This window comes from Salmo salar, chromosome 15 (assembly GCF_965601325.2).
Source record: "Salmo salar chromosome 15, fSalSal1, whole genome shotgun sequence".
Taxonomy (NCBI): domain Eukaryota; kingdom Metazoa; phylum Chordata; class Actinopteri; order Salmoniformes; family Salmonidae; genus Salmo; species Salmo salar.
Genome location: NC_138305.1, coordinates 59776574 through 59799458, shown reverse-complemented (window position 1 = coordinate 59799458; position 22885 = coordinate 59776574). Strand labels below are relative to the sequence as shown.

At 42.7% G+C, this 22885-nt stretch overlaps 1 protein-coding gene across 4 annotated transcripts in view; it reads right to left on the bottom strand.

The window, feature by feature from the left end:
* Positions 1-3508: 3508 nt before the first annotated feature.
* mmut (methylmalonyl CoA mutase) overlaps positions 3509-22885 on the bottom strand; it is a 46895-nt gene continuing 27518 nt past the window's right edge. For 3 of the 4 annotated variants that reach the window (XM_014145214.3, XM_082961922.1, XM_014145213.3), the window contains 3 exons: positions 21896-22043; positions 11739-11906; positions 3509-4471 (listed from right to left, as the gene is read on the bottom strand). In XM_014145214.3, the coding sequence (XP_014000689.1) occupies positions 4343-4471; positions 11739-11906; positions 21896-22043 (445 nt within the window). In that variant the 3' untranslated portion in view covers positions 3509-4342. Of the gene's footprint in view, positions 4472-4560; positions 4630-11738; positions 11907-21895; positions 22044-22885 lie in introns of those variants that run through there. The other variant, XM_045695882.2, reaches the window with a different exon arrangement.

Sequence of the window (22885 nt, the reverse complement as noted above, 5' to 3'; positions counted from 1 at the left end):
TCTTATTAGAAAACCTTGAATAAAAATTGAAAACCTTGAAAAATATGATCTTGTTTTCCTCTGCATGCCCTGAAACTCAACTCCTCTGACAATAGAATGTAGGTTGTTGTACACTGTTGTTGTCTTCTTTCTGAACAACAAAGACTCCCACACACAGTAGAGGTAACGGAGACCCTGGAATTTTGACATTAATACATCCTGTTTCTCCATCTAAATTCATCTTTGTTTGCATTAATATTGTGTGCAAAATTCAAAATGTTGCGTTATTGAGTTGTTCAAACCCCCTACAGTCAATATCCATGCCCTTGCTGAAATCTAATTAGCATAATAAAAAAATCCCCATCGAAATGCGTCAGTATAAGCTAGATGTCGCACTTCTTTTTATTTTATTACCCCTTTTTCTCCCCAATTTCATGGTATCCAATTGGTAGTTACAGTCTTGTCTCATCGCTACAACTCCCGTACGGACTCGGGAGAGGCGAAGGTCGAGAGCCGTGCGTCCTCCAAAACACAACACAACCCAACCAAGCCGCACTGCTTCTTGACACAATGCTCACTTAACCAGGAAGCCAGTCACAACAATGTGTCGGAGGAAACACCGTACACCTGGCGATCGTGTCAGCGTGCATGCACCTGGGCCGCCACAGGAGTCGCTAGAGCGCGATGGGACAAGGACATCCCTGCCGGCCAAACCCTCCCCCAACCCGGACGACGCTGGGTCAACTGTGCGCCGCCCCATGGGTCTCCCGGTCGCGGCCAGCTGCGACAGTGCCTGGACTCGAACCAGGATCCCTACTGGCACAGCTAGCACTGCGATGCAGTGCCTTAGATCACTGCGCCACTCGGGAGGCCCCTCAGATGTCACACTTCTGCATCTGCGGTGAAAGAGCTAGACCGGTGTTGGTCAGACCATGAGACATCCTGAAAATCAGTCTTCTCACAAACGTCTGTAGCTTCCGAGCGGTTTCGCCCAAAAACTGACCCCTCTATGGAAAGATGAGACCCTCACGAACATGATGGTGATCTCCATCTTGGGACTTGTCTGAAGTCGGTACAGCCGATCTGCCAACTTCTGTCTGTAGCATCCAAACAGTTTGGGCTACACACTAATAGGACGCCCACAGGCCTCACAAAACTCGTCTGAAGGTCACTCGGTAACAGTTAAAAACATTTATGGAAGTATATATGGAGACTGTTTAGTGCCAAAAATAAGGGGTTAAATACATAAACAAAATGTTTCCTGATCTTTCTTATACGTGATGTCTCTTTCTTATGTGTATTCATTAATGAACTTATTGTATAAGGAATTCTGCCTACAGCTCCACTGCTCAGACGTCAGAAAAGATTGATATTTTAGTTCAAAAGCAGAGGAGCAAACAGCTTACTGCTTTCAACTTAGATTTTTAGTGAAGATGCGGATTCAACAACGTTTCAACTGCATGGTCTTCATATGATTAGCTGGTTTGCTTTCTGCGCTCTGTTTCAGATTGCTTCTCTGACTGCCCATTCTCCTAGTGTTTCTTCTATATTAGTGGAGGCTGGTGGGAGGAGCTATATGAGGACAGACTCATTGTAATAGCTAAAATATAACGAATGGAACGGAGTCAAACATGGTTGCCATACGTTTGATACCGTTCCATAAATTCCATTCCAGCCATTACTATCAGGCCATCCTCTTATAGCTCCTCCCTCCAGCCTCCACTGCTCTATATTACAGATACTGTAGAGCTGTCCAGAAATAACCCTTAGCTCTTATCCCCTAGGTCAGAGGTCTCCATCCGTTTCTAGCATGAAAGCAACTTTTAATGCTTCCAAATAGGCAGGCACATTCTTCTCTTCTCTGGGTCCTTAGTGTTAAAGAAAAAGTAGTGCACTATGTTTTCTGTCAATATACCTGGTAAAACAATGGTTATTATAAACTGGGTGGTTCGAGCCCTGAATGCTGATTGGCTGACAGCCGTGGTATATCAGATCGTATACCACAGGTATGACAAAACATTTATTTTTACTGCTCTAATTACATTGGTAACCAGTTTATAATAGCAATAAAACACCTCAGGGGTTTGTGGCATATGGCCAATATACCACGGCAAAGGGCTGTGTCCAAGAGCAGCCCTTAGCCGTGGTATATTGGCCATATACCACACCCCCTCGGGCCTTATTGCTTAAATAAACACCTCATATAAAATCTGTGATTTTTACCCCCAAATTGTGTATTATATATATTGTTTTTCACTCTCAAAATTAAATGTGTTCATAGAGAAAAAAACTAAATTGGATGTACTGAGTCCATGTCAATGCTTAACTCACATCCAAAGACTATTACTTTAGGTCTGTAAGAAAACAAGCAAATGAAAGTGAAATTCCCTTTTAATTGTGCATCTAGCAAGTGAGGAATGTGAGATTTACTTGTGAGATTTGTTTATGGCATTTTGCGATTGAAAACATGAAAAATTGCATGTACTTTCAGAATTGCTTGGTGAGCAACTCATATGTGGGCTGTGAGCTACAGGTAGCTTTTGTTCGACCTGTTGGAGACCCCTGCCCTAGGTACTTCCAAGCTTTTGTGTAGGAATAACCAATATGCTAGCAACTCCACCTCACACTCTGAAAGGCAAGTTTTGCCATAATGGTTAATTCCAATCTGTTAAAATCAAGCTACAGAAGTCCTTAAAGGGTCGGTGTTGTTTCTGGATGGGGTTAGAGTGTGGCTAAGTGGGGATGGACAGAGAGAAAGAGAGAGCTATTGAGCTTTATGTTGTTGAGAGCCGAGACATGAGCAAGTCAATGGCAATCAGCGGATATATAATCAGTCTCCAGAGCACTCAACTCTTATTCCAATAAACCAGTTCAAAGCTCCAGCAGATAATTAAAAAAAATAAGATATAAAGACAATACAAAAGCTTGAACATAAGGCAAAAGGACATCTGACCAAATACATACAGTAACATAGCCAGCAACGGCCCACTATGTATTGTCTAACATGATCTGATCTGTTCTGCTTGAGCAAATCTCTGACCTTCCATTATTAATTAGAATCCCTAACTTGAGAAGTGAGAATCAGGCAAATCTCGAACCCATTGTGACATAAGTGATTTACGTATGGGGTCAAAGCTGCTCTTAGGACTTCAAGACAGAATTTGTTCCGGTGTCAATGTATTACATTTAGTCGTTACCATTTGTCTGAGGGCGAGTTCTGGGGTTAAAGGGTCTGACATGTTTCTCATTTTCACACAGAACAAGGAAGAGAGAAAGTAAAAATTATTGTGAGAGAAATGTGCCAATTGACTATCCGATCGCCAGGTTGTTATTGTTAAAGAGAATGTGTTCTCAACTTCTCAATAACCTACCTGGATAAATAAAGGTAATACGGTACTGTATCTTCACGATACTATGCGCAAAGTAACTTTGAAGTTAGCCAGCAGTAATCAAGATAAGTTTTGTTAAAGTTAATGATCTTATTGATCAGATTCAATACCTCATCTGAACCATGGAAAACCTCAAGCTGTTACAGCAAACAAATCACATTTTTATTGACAACATAAGTTCAGTGACTTTAGATAACATACAGTATGGATCACTTCAAAAAGTCATTACGAATATTTCCACAATCTCCTTGTTCTACCATAATATCCTGTGCAGATTTCACACTATTATATTTTCAGTTTTTACAAACATCTGTCTATATTTATTTTACCTTTATAGAACTAGGCAAGTCAGTTAAGAACAAATTCTTATTTTCAATGACGGCTAGGAACAATGGGTTAACTGCCTTGTTCAGGGGCAGAACGACAGATTTTTACCTTGTCAGCTCGGGGATTCGATCTTTCGGTTACAAGTCCAACGCTCTAACCACTAGGCTACCTGCCGCCCCCATATCAGTGTTGCACAATCTATTCTTAGGGGAGTGCTCAGAAAGAACACATGTTGCTCAAACCCAGCACTTACTGTACACAACCAATCACCAAGTACTTGATTAGATGAATAGGGGTGTCCTCCAGAAATGGATTGAGAAACGCTGATGAAGACAGACTTACAGATCTGTAGACTAAACTGTATATTATTGGGTGTGGTTTTGGCAAAATTCATACAGTCATTATGAATATATTCATGTCACAATCTCATTGCGCTATTCTATCATCCTGTGCAGATATCACACGCCTATGTTTGCAACTTCTTCCCATTGCTGTGTGTGTACACACACACACACACACACACACACACACACACACACACACACACACACACACACACACACACACACACACACACACACACACACACACACACCCCCCCCCTAGTAGACTGTATTATTGAGTTATATTGTTCATCAGCAATCTGTCTACATGGCCTGGCGGATCTTGTCCAGGCTCTTCTCAATGTTGTCTATCACCTCTACTGCAGCCTGAGGGATTCTCGTCCCGGGGCCGAAGATACAGCACACACCACTCTGGTACAGGAACTCATAGTCCTGTAGAGAAACATACAGCATGGAGTTATATACTGTAAAAGATACAGCACACACCACTCTGGTACAGGAACTCATAGTCCTGTAGAGAAACATACAGCATGGAGTTATATACTGTAAAAGATACAGCACACACCACTCTGGTACAGGAACTCATAGTCCTGTAGAGAAACATACAGCATGGTGTTATATACTGTAAAAGATACAGCACACACCACTCTGGTACAGAAACTCAGTCCTGTAGAGAAACATACAGCATGGAGTTATATACTGTAAAAGATACAGCACACACCACTCTGGTACAGAAACTCATAGTCCTGCAACATAAAGTGTTACTGACACACATTCTCAGGCCAAAATGGAATGAGGATAAAGTACATTTTCTTTATTAACAGACCATGCAGAGACAGTAAAACCTTTACTAGAACCATTATCTCCCTTAATACCAGTGTATAACCAACATGTGAGTCAGTGGATGCTCTTCATAGGAAGAAGGGGAAGACCATTCTACTCAGTGAATTTCATAAAAATAATAAATATATTCACTGATTAAAACACACTGTTTTGAAATGAAGGTCAACAGTAGCCCCAACAGGGTAGCACCATTGCTTAGCCAGAGGACAGCTAAACTATATATACAAAAGTATGTGGACACCCCTTCAAATGAGTGGATTCAGCTATTTGAGCCACACCCGTTGCTGATTGGTGTATAAAATCGAGCACACAGCCATGCAAACTCCATAGACAAACATTGGCAGGAGAATGGTGTTGTGTCTGACTGTTATTTTTTTATGTGATTGACTTATTTTATCAAATAATTACATACCACGTTAAATTATTACGCAATTAAATTACTCAAGTAACAATTAATTAAGTAGTAATCTGGGGCAGCAGGGAAAAAGTTAATTAACGAGTTACTATCTCCCGACTCTAAAGATATAAATATCTCTTACATCAGTCACAGTCAAGTCATTAATTCTTATTTACCTTCCATCAGTATCATTCTGAATGTTGCAAAATCCTTGGATATCTGCACGAATCCTAGCATAAATGATAAATCAGCGATATACAAATTGGCTTAATTATTTATTTACTAACTAACTAAATAATCACAGAGAATTACATAAACACATAAACAGAATAGTTTACACATTGATTACTACATAATGCAATGAAAAGTCCCTAGTGGACTTAACCCGATATGACAGCTTGGCAGATAAAGAGCGGGAAAGACAGAATGGACCCACTACATACATACAGCTGAGATCTATGCTCATGGAAAAGCAAATACTTTGCACATGAACGGCCGCTCATTCAAAATAATTGCAATGTACATATTTACGTGTGTACAGTTGAAGTCGGACGTTTACATACACCTTAGTCAAATACATTTAAACTCAGTTTTTCACAATTCCTGACCTTTAATTCTGGTAAAAATTCTCTGTCTTAGGTCAGTAAGGATCACCACTTTATTTAAAAAATGTGAAATGTCAGAATAATAGTAGAGAGAATTATTTATTTCAGCTTTTATTTCTTTCATCACATTCCCAGTGGGTCAGAAGTTTACATACACTCAATTAGTATTTGGTAGCATTGCCTTTAAATTGTTTAACTTGGGTCAAACGGTTCGGGTAGCATTCCACAAGCTTCCCACAATAAGTTGGGTGAATATTGGCCCATTCCTCCTGACAGAGCTGGTGTAACCGAGTCAGGTTTGTAGGATCCTTGCTTGTGCACGCTTTTTTAGTTCTGACCACAGATTTTCTATAGGATTGAGGTCAGGGCTTTGTGATGGCCACTCCAATACCTTGACTTAGTTGTCCTTAAGCCATTTTGCCACAAGTTTGGAAGTATGCTTGGGGTCATTGTCCATTTGGAAGACCCATTTGCGACCAAGCTTTAACTTCCTGACTGATGTCTTGAGATGTTGCTTCAACATATCCACATACTTTTCCTGCCTCATGATGCCATCTATTTTGTGAAGTCCACTACTTTCCTGCAGCAAAGCACCCCCACAACATGATTCTGCCACCAACGTGCTTTGCAGTTGGAATGGTGTTCTTCGGCTTGCAAGCGTTCCCCTTTTTCCTCCAAACATAACGATGGTCATTATGGCCAAACAGTTCATTTTTGTTTAATCAGACCAGAGGACATTTCTCCAAAGAGTACGATCTTTGTCCCCATGTGCAGTTGCAACCCGTAGTCTGGCTTTTTTATGGCGGTTTTGGAGCAGTGGCTTCTTCCTTCCTGAGCGGCCTTTCAGGTTATGTCGATATAGAACTCGTTCTACTGTGGATATAGATACTTTTGTACCTGTTTCCTCCAGCATTTTCACAAGGTCCTTTGCTGTTGTTCTTGGATTGATTTGCACCAAAGTACGTTCATCTCTAGGAGACAGAATGCGTCTCCTTCCTGAGCCGTATGACGGCTGCGTGGTCCCATGGTGTTTATACTTGCGTACGACTGTTTGTACAGATGAACGTGGTACCTTCAGGCATTTGGAAATTGCTCCCAAGGATGAACCAGACTTGTGGAGGTCTACAATGTTTTTCAGAGGTCTTGGCTGATTTCTTTCAATTTTCACATGATGTCAAGCAAAGAGGCACTAAGTTTGAAGGTAGGCCTTGAAATACATCCACATGTACACCTCCAATTGACTCAAATGAAGCAACTAAAGCCATGACATCATTTTCAGGAATTTTCCAAGCTGTTTAAAGGCACAGTCAATTTAATGTATGTAAACTTCTGACCCACTGGAATTGTGATACAGTGAATTATAAGTGAAATAATCTGTCTGTAAACAATTGTTGGAAAAATTACTTGTGTCATGCACAAAGTAGATGTCCTAACCGACTCGCCAAAACTATAGTTTGTTAACAAGAAATTTGTGGAGTGGTTGAAAAACAAGTTTTAATGACTCCAACCTAAGTGTATGTAAACTTCCGACTTCAACAGTATGTCTTTGCTGTCTCTCCGTTGAAAACACTCTTTTCGTCTGGGGAGTAATTCGACAGAAAGTCTCTGGTTTGTCCACCAGAGATCAGTCTTTCGTAGTTGTAGCTCTGTTATAATGGATATGTCAGACGTACCAATGGCCGTTTGACAGGGAAATGTTCTTTAGAGTGGATCTTTCAGAGTACCACCTGGTGGTTCTCGGTCAAGGTTACTAGACTAAAGTACTTAAACAGCTGAAGACTGAATGTTCCTGTGTAGTCTTCATCTTCTTCACTCGAGAAAGATTCAGTGTCTAGCCATTCAGTACCTTTCAGCTCACGCTGCTGGTCTCAAGAGTGGTAACCATTTCAGCGTGGGGACGCACATCCTCACCTTCTCTGGTCTTAAGTTTTTTAGATTTCTTAACCATTCGTGACGTCCGGTTCACACCGCGTGCTTGGTCTCTAGAGATTTAAATGTATTAACCATTTCAACATGTAGCCACAGCTCTATTCTTTCTGGTCTAATGTAAATTTGGCCACAATTCCTATTTAAGCACTCGGTGGAAAAAGGGCATTCCCTCTTTTTGTCATAAGGTCTGTGCTCACATGGGCGTGGCCACTGACTTGGCAAAAGTCTTACATGAAAAACAATTCTCTCATTTAGAAGGCTACCATCACATTTCATCTTCTCACAAATAGTTTCATATTTAATCATATAAGTTCCCCAACATTTGAATGTGAACCTGATGACTGGGAAATATACACATTCAGAGATACAGTTATGTGGGGGAATCTGGGGGGGGGAATCTGGCGCCTATGACCCTCACCCAAAAGGGCAAGTCATGACAATGGCCTTACTGAAGAGCTCAGTGACTTTCAACAGGGCACCATCATATGACGGCACCTTTCCAACAAGTCAATTTGTCAAATTTCTGCCTTTCTAGAGCTTCCCCGGTCAACTGTAAGTGCTGTTATTGTGACGTGGAAACGTCTAGGAGCAACAACGGCTCAGCCGCAAAGCGATAGGCCACACAAGCTCACAGAATGGGACCGCCGAGTGCTGAAACCCGTAAAAATCGTCTGTCCTCGGTTGCAACACTCACTACCAAGTTCCAAACTGCCTCTGGAAGCAATGTCAGCACAATAACTGTTTGTCGGGAGCTTCATTAAATGGGTTTCCATGGTCGAGCAGCCGCACACAAGCCTAAGATCACCATGCGCAATGCCAAGTGTCAGCTGGAGTGGTGTAAAGCTTGCCACCATTGGAGTCTGGAGCAGTGGAAACGCGTTCTCTGGAGTGATGAATCACACTTCACCATCTGCCAGTCCGACGAACAAATCTGGGTTTGGCGGATACCAGGAGAACACTACCTGCCAGAATGCATAGTACCAAATGTAAAGTTTGGTGGAGGAGGAATAATTGTCTGGGGCTGTTTTTCATGGTTCGGGCTAGGCCCCTTAGATCCAGTGAAGGGAAATCTTAACGCTACAGCATACAATGACATTCTAGACGATTCTGTGTTTCCAACTTGTGGCAACAGTTTGGGGAAGGCCGTTTCCTGTTTCAGCATGACAATACCCACATGCACAAAGCGAGGTCCATACAGAAATGGTTTGTCAAGATCGGTGTGGAAGAACTTAACTGGCCTGCACAGAGCCCTGACCTCAAACCCATCGAACACCTTTGGGATGAATTGAAACGCCAACTGTGAGCCAGGCCTAATCGCCCAACATCAGTGCCCGACCTCACTAATGCTCTTGTGCCTGAATGGAAGCAAGTCTCTGCAGCAATGTTCCAACATCTTGTAGAAATCCTTCACAGGAGAGTGGATGCTGTAATACCTTTCACTTACTTAGCCAATGCAGCTAATTTAGCCTACTCAACAACCTGACTCAAACAGAGAGGAATGGTATTTATGTTAGCCAGCTGGCTAAGACTATCTAACACTTCATCTGTTCCAAGTCAAGGTAAGCTTTCGGTTTTATGAATGTATTGCCTGCTAAACTGGTTGCTGAACACTGTACTGCGTGATTGTACACAAGGTTTGGATTGTGGGTTTACTAACGTGTTAATTTTAGTTTGTTGACATAATGTTAATATGGTGACAACAATGTAGACTGTGTAGCGGTTAGGGGTTATGGTATGAAGGTTTGGCTTGGAGAGGTTCTTGCGCCTGGTAACAGACACCTGTTGTGTTGTGCACTGAAGTCCACAAGCAAAGGGAAAATGTAAGAGGAGGAGAGCACGTAGATGATAGATGGAATTATACAACGAGTAAAGTGATGATGCTTTATGTGGCTACTATGAAAGTGAACTGTGTGTGCAGGTGATCAGGGATGTATTCAGTCCACCGATTCTGTTACTAAACTGAAGAAAACGAGGAGGGACCTACCTGAATTTGTCCAATAAAAACTCTCGTTTTAGTTGCAAAGCAGTTTGCAACTGTTTGGACTAATGATTACACCCCAGATGAGATAGATCTTGTCAAGAGTGTGCAAGGCGATATTGAATGTGTCTTTCACTTTGATTACCACAATTTGTCTCTAGACCTGGGCACCTATATTACAAATGTTAATTTCTAGGCTAGGTTGTAGCAACCTCATTATGGGTATAAGGCAAACTTGAGTATCATGTAGTAGCGCACACCTATCAAATCACCCTCCCTAATCTCTAATGGCACCAACCACCACTGGTGTGAATGCACCCGGAGAAACCTGCATATTTTGATATCTATATAGCAGAGCTATTATACTGTAGCATAGTGTCGAAGCTGAAGAAAAGCTCTTAATGAATAAAACTTTCACTATGATTACCACTATCTATACATAAAGGACAGAGGGCAAGGCGAACGCGATCACGTCACTGTCATGCCTAGGAATGTTAGCGGCAGTTCTCATGGTATTGTATTCGTTATGATACAATCTTATGTGTTCAACATGGGCCTCTGATCCTGGCTGTTTTATGTTTGTTGTTGTTGGCTCTATAATCGACTGCTGTTTATTTGTGTGAACACAGGAACATGGTTTCATAAACGAGACGTCTCTCTGAATACATAAACTAATGGTTTCATCTCTCACAGGACACCAGTAGCTATTACTAGGGCTCTGTGTGTGTGTGTGTGTGTGTGTGTGTGTGTGAGCTTCCAGGCATCAAGTGGCAGAGCTATGGATTTTGATGTCAATTCCTATTTGCACTGCTTTGACTTTTCCAATTCACACCCACTCCGAGCGGCACCTCCATCCCACAATACACTATAATGGCATCCATTGGTCCCCTGCAGAAGGCAACTGATGTGTTATACTACCAAGACACAAGCACGCGCATTTGTGTGTATATTAAGACGGGAATAAGAAATAGTAAATCAGGCAGCCTGATTGTGTTTACCTCAACTAACTCAATGTTTTCTCGCTCTCCAGGCCTAGCAGTAATTAAACCATCTCATAGGTTCCATGTGTGCACCACTCTCTGTGTGTTTTGGTCACACTTTTGAACAACAAACAATAATCTGGTTAGCCGACCCATGGGAGGCAGGACGGAGCTGGCCCTCGATCCGGCTAAGTTTGCTGTCTCCTGGGCACATGTACATACGACACAGTCCTCATACACAGATTTCTCACATAAATGCACAACGTTAAATCAGGTTACAGACCAGGTAACTCGGCCTTGGACCCCTGGACTTAGCGAGAGTACATATTAGCATGCTAGTTAATCGGTTTTGTAACACTAGCCTTCGTGTTCTAATATTGTCGATGGTTCACCACTGTGAGACCGTAGGTCATGGACAAACGGGCTCCTATCTGGGGGGTTGCAGGGATGATCTCGTCTGTCTTTAGAACAATGTCTCTTTATTATTCTCCACAAGATGGCTGTACATCGTCCTGGGACTCTAAGAGCAGAGTGACCTGTAGTGTTTAACCTAGCAGGCTACGGGTTATTCTACAGTTTGGTCAAGCAGAGAGACTAAACTGGTCTTTATTTTCCTATTTGATGAGAGAAACTGCTGGCAGCAAGTGTAGGTGTCATTTGCACTATTATTGTTTAGTATTCTGCAGAGAGAAAGGAGAAAGAGGTGGATTGATGTATATTCTGTATATGTATTTTTCTTGCTGTTTTTTAAAAATGGTTTTAATTATGAGAGCTTGAGTGAGTAACCTTGGAGAGGGAGATCATTATTTGGTCTCAGAAAGAGAAAGACTGACATAGAGACTCAGGACATTCTCAGGGTTCATCTACCTACAAGTCAAAGGTTACAGTGTACATGAGGTGGGATGACCCCTCCACAGATGACTAGGATGTCAGGGTGGTTGAGGTTGGGTTAGAGGTCACAGGTTACCTGAGGTGGGATGACCCCTCCACAGATGACCAGGATGTCAGGGCGGTTGAGGTTGCGAAGCTCCTTGATAAGCTCTGGGACCAGGGTCTTGTGTCCTGCGGCCAGCGTGCTAACCCCAACACAGTGGACGTCTGCATCTACAGCCTGCTGAGCCACCTCCAGGGGGGTCTACAGAGGAGGAAACAAAGTAGTATTATAAAACAGTAGTCATCATCACGTTAGTAGTCGAACCACTGCCAATGATGTGGAAAGTCTATATAGTGGTCCTCCGATACTGTACGTCTCAATAAGATCTGATTTATTACTTCTAAATCATGTGTTATATTTTAAGGCTGAGACTGCCCCAACGCACGTTCAATAAGCAATACATTTGCGAAAGCGTGCAGCGAACTGTGTTTGTTTCAAACAAAGTTTGTCAAACTTTTTTTTTAACACAAAAATTAAATTTTCTTAGTTTTAGCTACTTTTGCTAATAACACGATGTAATGACCACGTAAAATGTTGGTTTTACCTGTGGCTTTCTGACTTTTTAGATCTTGGTCCCGATGTCATGGAGTGGCTACAGATTTTAGTGGGTGCAGAGTCGAGGGTTATGTGGAGGAAGTCGTCCCTCGCTACAACGACTTCGCCTTTCGGTGTCATTTTCGGTTGAACCCCAAAAAACGTTTTGGTAATTTGGATGTCTAGACGGCCTGTGTTTTGGTCAAAGTAGCCTAGATTAAGTGTCACTAAAATCCCCAATGATGTAGCTAGTCATCCATCTATCGTATAACGAAGCACAAATGCACACCCAGTCGCCGAGTTAGTTGACCAACCAGACAGCTAGGTGGGTGGGGGTGTACAGTCAACCAACCAGACATAAGTCCTTTATAATCAACCAAATGTTATTTATGTACGTTATAAGTATATTATTTATGGCCTCTTTAGAGCAAATCATTCAAATGTAAAAATACAATGTAGCCTACATTGTGAACAGTAAGCCTATAAAGAACAATACATAATTGTATCGTTGCTAATTTCCTCTGGCTTACAGTGGTGAAGGACAAAACATTACGGAGACAAAATCCAACCCACATTCCCATCAGGGGGCACTCCGAACACCGGGTCGCCTACATAGACCGGAAAGGTCAACCCAGGTTCCAGCTGCAAGCTGTGTGCGACAGCAAAGTTTGTTTCATGCATGTCTACGCGGGCAATGCTGGTTCTGTGCATGATGCACGCGTGTATAGAACCAGCAACCCTAAGGCTCACCTCAATGCCTACCCTTTGCCAGAGCAGTACCACCTCATGGGGGTAGCCTGCCTATCCCATAAGCCTGGATCTTATTGTCCCATTCAGGGACAATAGTCACCTATTGGACAAGCACAAAAGATTCAACCAGATCCACAGACGTCCTTTGGGCTGTTAAAGTGCCAATGGAGGAGGGTCCAACATCTGGAATGCTGCTGCTGGAGAAGAGCTAGAAGCCATCAGCAGTGCCTGTGTCCTCCACAACATGGTCCTCATCCATGAAGGCATCACAGAGGACTTGGATGAGGACCATGTTGTGGCACATAACATCGAGCTAGTCCCTGATCCTGCAGACAATAAAGTGGCCCCACGTAACCAGGCTGTCCAGAAGAGGGACAACATACTGCACCTGCTCTAAAAAAAATGTAAAACTTATTGTTGCACAATGGAGAAAATTGTTCTGGTGTCCATTTTTTAAGAAATAGCATTTTCAATGATTGAGATGCATGACATAGAATGTAATAGAATAACTTTATTTTTCCAGAAGGAACTTCAGTTTGCAGAGAAAACAAAAAGGACTAACAAGGAAAACCAAAATATTTGTTTATTAGATTGCATACATAAATAACACAAAACATTCCAAAAATCGATTCCAGACTATAACATTGAGAACTATAAAAAAAAAAAAAAAGATTTGATTGACTTAAAAAAATAATAGCTGCTTATTCCAAAACGAATTTACTTCAATTACAATCCCTGCTCATTCAAAAACTGATTTACTTCAATTAACAGTCGCTGCTCAGTATTACGCTGCAAAGCAGCAGTGAACTTTTCCGAGAGAGAGTTCCTGTCTTGCTGAATCTGGACTTAATGTCTTTGCAGGCTGAGCATTTCATACATTTTTGCATCCATGTCTGTGGTCAACCTTTTAGGTTCTCGTGGCAGTGTGTGGGTGTCAGTGTGAGGAGGGGGAAGGGTTGGGTGCTGTATGTGTTTGTGGCATTGTGTGGGTGTCAGTGTGAGGAGGGGGAAGGATTGGGTGCTGTATGTGTTTGTGGCAGTGTGTGGGTGTCAGTGTGAGGAGGGGGAAGGGTTGGGTGCTGTATGTGTTCATGGCATTGTGTGGGTGTCAGTGTGAGGAGGGGGAAGGATTGGGTGCTGTATGTGTTTGTGGCAGTGTGTGGGTGTCAGTGTGAGGAGGGGGAAGGATTGGGTGCTGTATGCGTTTGTGGCAGTGTGTGGGTGTCAGTGTGAGGAGGGGGAAGGGTTGGGTGCTGTATGTGTTTGTGGCAGTGCGTGGGTGTCAGTGTGAGGAGGGGGAAGGGTTGGGTTCTGTATGTGTTTGTGGCAGTGTGTGGGTGTCAGTGTGAGGAGGGGGAAGGGTTGGGTGCTGTATGTGTTTGTGGCAGTGTGTGGGTGTCAGTGTGAGGAGGGGGAAGGATTGGGTGCTGTATGTGTTTGTGGCATTGTGTGGGTGTCAGTGTGAGGAGGGGGAAGGGTTGGGTGCTGTATGTGTTTGTGGCAGTGTGTGGGTGTCAGTGTGAGGAGGGGGAAGGGTTGGGTGCTGTATGTGTTTGTGGCAGTGCGTGGGTGTCAGTATGAGGAGGGGGAAGGGTTGGGTGCTGTATGTGTTTGTGGCAGTGTGTGGGTGTCAGTGTGAGGAGGGGGAAGGGGAAGGGTTGGGTGCTGTATGTGTTTGTAGCAGTGTGTGGGTGTCAGTGTGAGGAGGGGGAAGGGTTGGGTGCTGTATGTGTTTGTGGCAGTGTGTGGGTGTCAGTGTGAGGAGGGGGAAGGGTTGGGTTCTGTATGTGTTTGTGGCAGTGTGTGGGTGTCAGTGTGAGGAGGGGGAAGGGTTGGGTTCTGTATGTGTTTGTGGCAGTGTGTGGGTGTCAGTGTGAGGAGGGGGAAGGGTTGGGTTCTGTATGTGTTTGTGGCAGTGTGTGGGTGTCAGTGTGAGGAGGGGGAAGGGTTGGGTGCTGTATGTGTTTGTGGCAGTGTGTGGGTGTCAGTGTGAGGAGGGGGAAGGGTTGGGTGCTGTATGTGTGTGGGTGGGTGGAGTTGAATGTGTGTCAATGCGAGGAGGTTGAGAGTTGGATGTGTGCAGCTTTTTTGTGGGTGTAAGTATGAATGTTGAGGTCTACAGGTGTTTGTTGGTGTGTGTGGGTGGAGGTGTTGGGATGTGGGCTATGTGAGTGTGGTAGTGAATGTTGTGGTCTGTTGGTGTGTGTGGGTGGAGGTGTTTTGGTGTGGGCTATGTGAGTGTGGTAGTGAATGTTGTGGTCTGTTGGTGTTTGTTGGTGTGTGTGGGTGGAGGTGTTGTGGTGTGGGCTATGTGAGTGTGGTAGTGAATGTTGTGGTCTGTTGGTGTTTGTTGGTGTGTGTGGGTGGAGGTGTTGTGGGCTATGTGAGTGTGGTAGTGAATGTTGTGGTCTGTTGGTGTTCGTTGGTATGTGTGTGGGTGGAGGTGTTGGGATGTGTGTCAGTGAATGAAGAAACAATGCGGACAGGAGTTACTGCTGATTGAGAGGATCAACCATGTTGCTGCTCTAAGGTTGTCAGTAAATAGCCGGCTACAAACTAGCCAGCTAAGTAGAATTAGTCTTGGGAGTAGCCTATTGTATAGCCTACTTTGTTTGCTCCCAATACCAGCTTTCGACCAGGGTCTGTGCGCTCGGTGACACACACCCCATCATGGAGAATCATCCTTCATCCATACAAGGAGGAAGTAGCCTATGCTAGGCTAGCTATACAGGCTATGCATCGACATACAGTGAGGGAGTAGCAATATTTTCTTATCATGAGCAGGAGATGGTGCTTATCACTGTGATTCTGGTGATTAGTTTAGTGCAGCATCAATATTGATAGTAGCCATCACTGTGTCGCGCAGCTCACGAGACCACCGCAAGGCACTCTATCAGCGATAGCTGACATTTTATGGGTCCTCCCAGTCACTAGTTAATGTGACTTGCGCCGGCAGTCACGCTTTAAATATTGTACAAATTATTTCTGACAATACTATTCTTTGGAACCCTATTCCCTTACACAGTTTAAGCTAGAAATGCATTCCCTTAATTTGAGACTGGTCTGGATTAGTGCACTAGTATCTCTACACTGTTACTGCTTTTCTGCTTTGAGCAAATCAGAGTATCTGCTAGCTCATTAGTGCATACTGTAGCATGAGTCAGACTAGTTTACATTTTACGGTATCATTTCAGTCAACGTAGTTACATTTGCTTCATGCTAATCTGCAGCAGTATGTTTAAGCTCTGATTATTAGCCATTTCTAATCATGTGTCATACATTTTACATAGGTAGTAGTCTCTGTCCGTCTATCTTCGTGTTCTAGTAGTATTATTATTCTAGTGACAGTTTACTGACTCTATTCTTAGGTTATCGTATGCTATTGTATGCTAATTCTAGTGATCGTGTCACTCTAGTCATCATCAGGGGTGAAAGTAGATTTAATTTCTTCCTGGTACTTATGGGCCTAATCATAGAATTCCATATAGAACCCCTATTAATTCAATAGGATCTCTGTGGGACTAGTTGTAAAGATTTGTCATTTAACTTTTAAAATGTATTACCTTTTATTGGGGCATAAACACAACCAGTTATCTTCTTTTATCTGATTGTCAAACAATCACTTCAAAAGGGCTCCTTTACTAGACTACCTGCGCACATTCAACCAGTCGCAACATACTGTATTTCCAGCCTCTAAACTGTCTGTATGGTGAATGGAAAGAGACCTCTAACACAAAACACCAAAAAGTGGAATGGCATTTGGTGATTGTCATTAGGCCAGACGTTTTTGAGTTCACTGCTGCGGACGCGTCTCGATGTCGGCCACTTATCTCTGCCTTGGCATTTTGGATTGTAGACTATAACACCCGTTTTCAAGTCCATTCGCAAATTGTTCATGCCTCTGACATGCGGTAATGATAAATAATTGTGAAATAGCCTACAGTTTACATGTTTGTTTTAATTATTGTGATAGGCTCATGTTTTACCGGTACGGCGTACCCCCACTATTTATTTTGCCGGGACGCACTACCGGACCTCCTTACTTACACCCATGGTCAGCATGTATTAGCTACTGAGCCTAACCATGCACATGCTCCTACAAATGTGATATCGGCAGCCATGCCATATGCAATACTGTGTGTATAGATAATGAAGCAAAGAATATCAGCTAACACCTGAATGTGCTAGCAGTCACCATTGCATAAGAGCTGCAGCCTAAAACACATGATAGAAGTAGTATGTAAGACATGTAGATAACAACATGCAAGCAGAAGATTAATAATAGGAGCTAATACATGATGACTATAATGAAGTGATCACTACAATTAGCATTCAAATAACACTATAGCCTCAATTTACATGTATACTACTGCCTAACCCTAACCATAACTTGAAATCTGAGGAAGAAAGGTTAGGGTTATCACCTTGGACCTTAGTGGGGAAGCTGAAGCTGTGCGATGACCAATCAAGGCTCGCTATAGTTTCAACCGTGTAGCCTAACCCTGTTGATACTGGCATTACCTAGCAGGCGGTGGGCTTGCTAAACACTCACATGGCGATAAGCTGTTGGCGATCAAGCGGCCGTTGCCTCTAATGGGAACGTCTGTTAGAGCGTTTATTTCAGATATCAAGGCATATTCTATTAATCTACAGGGTCTATTTCTCTCATTATCAGGTCATTTATTACTTTCTCATGGCTTACCGGCATATACCGTTAGACATAAACCTTCAGCTCAAGTAGACTATTTTTTAGGTCTAGGTTTTAGATTATCACGTCACTCTCACTGCATTAGTAGGTCATTAGGCTATTTAGATAGCTACGTAACCACCTGTACTAATGTTTAGTTGAGGTTTTGGGGGGGGGGGGGGGGGGGGGGTTGTTAGTACTACCGTCTGTATGTTGTTTTATGCCATGTGATGGTGTGTCACGGCTGAGCTGTGCCACTCTGCAGCAGTCTACTGTCTGCTCTTCTCTCTGTACAATGTCTTCTGTTATATAACCACGTATATCTTTTCTATTCCAATTTCAGTGAGGCAAATGCAGCCTTTCTTATCATGGTTCGATAGCAGGGATTCAATTCATATTGGGTGTCAGGCACCCTTTGGCGTGCAGTCTGCTCAGGAATCCATCTGTTCGCCTTCTTTTCATGGACTACGGAGAAGCAACCAACATCCATATCAAAGAGTATCTCTCCTCACTCAGTAGCACAATTTTGAGTTCATGTTAAGGCAACAGTGTTGAGGTTATATTACGCTTTCCAGAGGTGGTCCATATGATGGCTTTAGGAGTTCTTCAGTCTGAATAAGCTAAATGTTCCTTCCCTTTAATCTTGCATGATCTCTTATGTTCTGTTTGCATTATAGACACTCACATGTTAACTGTACTCTCATACACTCCAAGATGAAAGAATTAGCATGGAACATCAGTCATCTTCACCAGAACAAATACTGCTTTGTCCTCTCTTTCATGTTAGGCTACCTGCATGCTGAGCAGCACATGGCAAACAGCACATGGCAAACCTTTGTTCAACATTGATGCTGGCAACCAATGACAAGATACTGGAATTCATCACGGCTCTGATTCCTTCGTCAGCACTGCGAGCTAGTTTTGAGCTATAAGCCACCCAATTCCGCTGCTACTGCTTCTCAAATCGTTCCCAACCACACCCTCAAGATCATGGGCCCATGATCCTCTGCTGCTACGAATGTACATTTGATTCTGAGATCGTGGAGCCTAAATGAGTTCCTGCAGTATTGCCATATGATCATAATTCGGTCAGTCCCGTAGTCCAGTTGCTATGTTGCATAGGTAGAAAATCCTCATATACCAAGATGACAACTCATCCCTGCTTCAGCGAAGCCCCCGGCGGTGCATCTATTGTAGGCGGTTGGCTAGGTAATGGCCAGCGGGTTCATACGATTTACGGTTGCCTAATTAGATAGGTAAAATATTTCCCCATGTACCAAGATGACAGCTCATCTTGCCTCAGAGTGTACCCAGCGGTTTATCATGTTAGAAATAGATATACTGCTGAATTAGCTCATGCTACACATAGTTAGTATTCACACATACGCCTAGTAGACAATCACGTAACGGTAGAATTCCTTCACTGGTCTATTGAGAGCTCCTAACGGCGATAAATTTACCTGCCAGTACCATGCCTCATTAAGTTTGCTAAGATGGCGTCAGCCATGCTCAATATCCTACATGTTGCCGTCTTTGCTGGCTACTTGATATAAATACATTGCATATAGCTACAGGTGGTTGGCTGAGTCATATTGCTTAGGGTTGCTTGTTAAATAAGGAGATAATGTAGACCCACCAGATGATCAGTCATTTAGTTTCAGTGAAAGCACCCAGCAGTGCGTCTCCAGGGCAGCTGGGTTCGTACTGCTTACAGTTGCTAGTTAGATAAGTCGAATATTCTCATATACCGAGATGACAGCTCATCTTGCCTCAAGCGAGGGTACCCGGCGGTGGGTCATACGAGAAATATAAGGCATACGTTGCACAGCTCATGCTACAAGACTGTGTACTATGGTTAATATTCACACATAGTATACAGTCTTGCACTGGTAGAATGACTTTAGCTGGTCTATTTAATCATATTTAAACAGTGCTTTCTGCCGTAGCTACACATAGTCATCTGTCGTATGGTTCTGCTGTTTTGGGGGACTGGTATAGCTTACTGCGCTCACTGCTTGTAGATAATGTTATATATTAACGCTTTGCTTGAGCAGTGAGCTGCCCTGAAGGAGCACAGCCTATATCGGTTAACTGACCACAAAGCAACATTTTGCAAGGGCCATCTCAGTCTTTGGACTTGCACCCAATTGAAAACCTGTGGTTTGAATTAAAGAGGGCAGTCCATAAAAGCAGACAAAGGATATCAAGGATCTAGAAAATATTCTGTATGGAGGAATGGTTCGAAGATCCCTCCCAACGAGTTCTCCAACTTCCTAAAACATTTTAGAAAAAGGCTCAGTGTCATTATCCCCTCAAGGGGAGGGTTCACCAGTATTTAAAACAGGGGTGCCAATAAATTTGACTGCTATCTTTGAAAAAAAGAAAATGTATTACTTATTTAACAAAATCTCTATCTGAGCAATTGTATTAGTATAAAACAATATATGTTTTGGAGCATACAATATAGCTCAGTATTTGTATTATTTATTTTGTAGTCTTTTTGGCTCATCTTTATCAAGGGTGCCAATAATTAGGAACCTGACTGTATGCGAGACTGAATGTTCCCTAAACACGGGAAACTGTTGAGCGTGAAAAACCCAGCAGCGTTTCAGCTCGAGACAAACCGGTGCGCATGGCTTCTGCTACCATACCCCGTTCAACGGCACTTAAATATTTTGTCTTGCCCATTCACCCTCTGAATGGCACGCATACACAAGCCATGTCTCAATTGTCTCAAGGTTTAAAAATCCTTCTTTAACCTGTCTCCTCTCCTTAACAAGTGACATTAATAAGGGATCAGAGCTTTCACCTGGATTCACCTGGTCAGTCTATGTCATGGAAAGTGTATGTTCTATTAGGTTTTTAATCAATAAAACGTCACAATACGGTGCAGTGTTCGATTTGGATGCTGGAGGGCAAGGAGACCCCGAGCTCCACTAAACCATAGACAACTATGTGCCGTTTTTATCATCTCATCAGCCCTTGAAGAGCATAGTCAGAGCTACACATTTTTTATTATTCTACATGCTCTATCATCAGAGTTATACAGCAAGCAACTGCATGCTTTTCATGACCAGTAAACTTCAATTGATCATGTCATTTCAGATACGTGAGGGTAGCCTATCCATTTGGCATGTAGCTAGCTAAGCAAACAACGTTTGCAGCTCACATGACTGCTGTCAAACTCCACACAGTTATCACTGACTAGTTGCATAGTCATTTGCCACTGAGAAAATAATTTAGGTACTTAAAGCATTCTTAGAATTTCTTTTTTTAGTTTTTTTTTAAATCAGGTTTTGGCTTACAGACATTATTTCTTTATTGACATGTCAATAAAACTCATGAATGTAACTACTTGGCAAATGTTATGTTCTACTTGTAGCCCTGGTTGTCCTGAAAATAAAATGGTAAAAACACTTCAATGTGAGACTACATATGAGGGCAGGGCAAGCAGATTAATGAAAGTAGTGCATTTCATGTTGTTTCCGATTCAGGGATTGGCTGGGACGTTTTAACAAGACTGGAGTGTCTGTCTAACTATCCTCGCTAGAAGAATGACGAGGGAAGAGTGGTGAAACGTCGTGAACTGGCCGTATGCAGCTTTGATGTTTGCCATGCCTATGTAGGGAATGTTCCATAGGCTTTCCATAGGTCTAGAGTAGACCAGATGGACTCACACTCACAGACACAAACAAATTCCAGCTTTAATTGTTTAAAAGGACGATTGACCAAGATATGACCCACCTACAGATTTATAGTAAGGGCTTTTTCCAAGTACGAATATGATGTGGTATGCATGCATGCAGCATTAACATTGCTGCATTAGAGTCCCATTGTTATCACACACGTTCTATAGTGCGGTGATCATTGTGCTATGCCTGGCATAGCTTATGTGAATGACTACCTTGACCTTTAAGAATTAGTTGAGGTGTGACTAAAACAACATTGGGGCAGGGATTGAACCCAACGCAAATTAACGACCTAAGCACAGAAATAGGTTTATGGGCAATTTAAGGCAATTTCACAAAAGTTCGCAGAGATCACATTCGCTGCTAACTGCTCGAAGAGATATCACCTCGGTTATTTATCTGCGTTTGTTTGAATCCCTGCTTCACTTGATCTTCTCTCCCTGTCATGGAGTTATTCTTTTCTGTGAACACTTGGGAAATAAATACTCTTTCATTTCTCTTCAAGTCCAGTAGCTAGCAACTAAGCTTACCTGGAAGAGCGGTCCAATGTCAACGTCAAATCCCAGGTCAGCGAATCCCGTAGCGATGACCTTTGCCCCTCTGTCATGGCCGTCCTGGCCCATCTTGGCCACCAGCAGACGAGGGTTCCTGCCCTCATGCTTCTTAAATTCCACCACCCTGGGAGAAGATTAATAAGTCATATCAATAGTTATTAATAATTAAGTGTTTCTTGTACACAACCACCTTGGACACTCAATAGAGGACAGGGAAGGAGACTGTAGTGATAGCTGGGTAGTATTCATTAGACACCAAACAGAAGAAAACAAACTGAAACAAGGAAGGACTACTGTAACTTGTCCAAAAATAAGCATATTTTTGTTTTCCATTGCAAAATGCTTTGGTATGGTGTGCTCTAAGGAACACAATCTTTATGTGTAGTGGCCAGTCTAGCATAAAATGGCTCAGACGGGTGGATGCTACTGTACAAATGGGTGGTTGATGAGGTCAGTTACCTTTGCTTTGAATAATGCACTATATAAATGCAAATTATTGCATTGGTGTATTTGCCAGCAAAGAGCTTCGATTTTCTTCTTAAACTCCACAACCCTGTTCAGAAATGTGTAATATTAAAGTTTAGGTCTTGAAAGGCTCTAGACAAATTAAATGTATTGTAATTCCAGACACAACAACAGCAATAGTGACTTGATGGGGGAGAAAGTTGAAAACCCTGAGCACAAACAATCACATAGGAGGTTCAACAAGTGCCTTCAAACATCTTCTCCATCCATTGCTGATGTGTAGAAGCATGCCAATCACTTTGGCTTCCCAAGGGGACAACCATCTAGCCTGGTTAAGCCAGACTGATTGCTGCGTCCCTTGAGAACAAACCTGATTTAGGCTCTGTCTATGAGAGGAAAAGCTTAGTCTATGAATCCTGCTGTAGCTGAACTGTTCTGCAGATCGATCAGATCGAGTCAAGAGGTGGCAGTTAGCTTACTGGGAAGGAAAATGCAGACAAG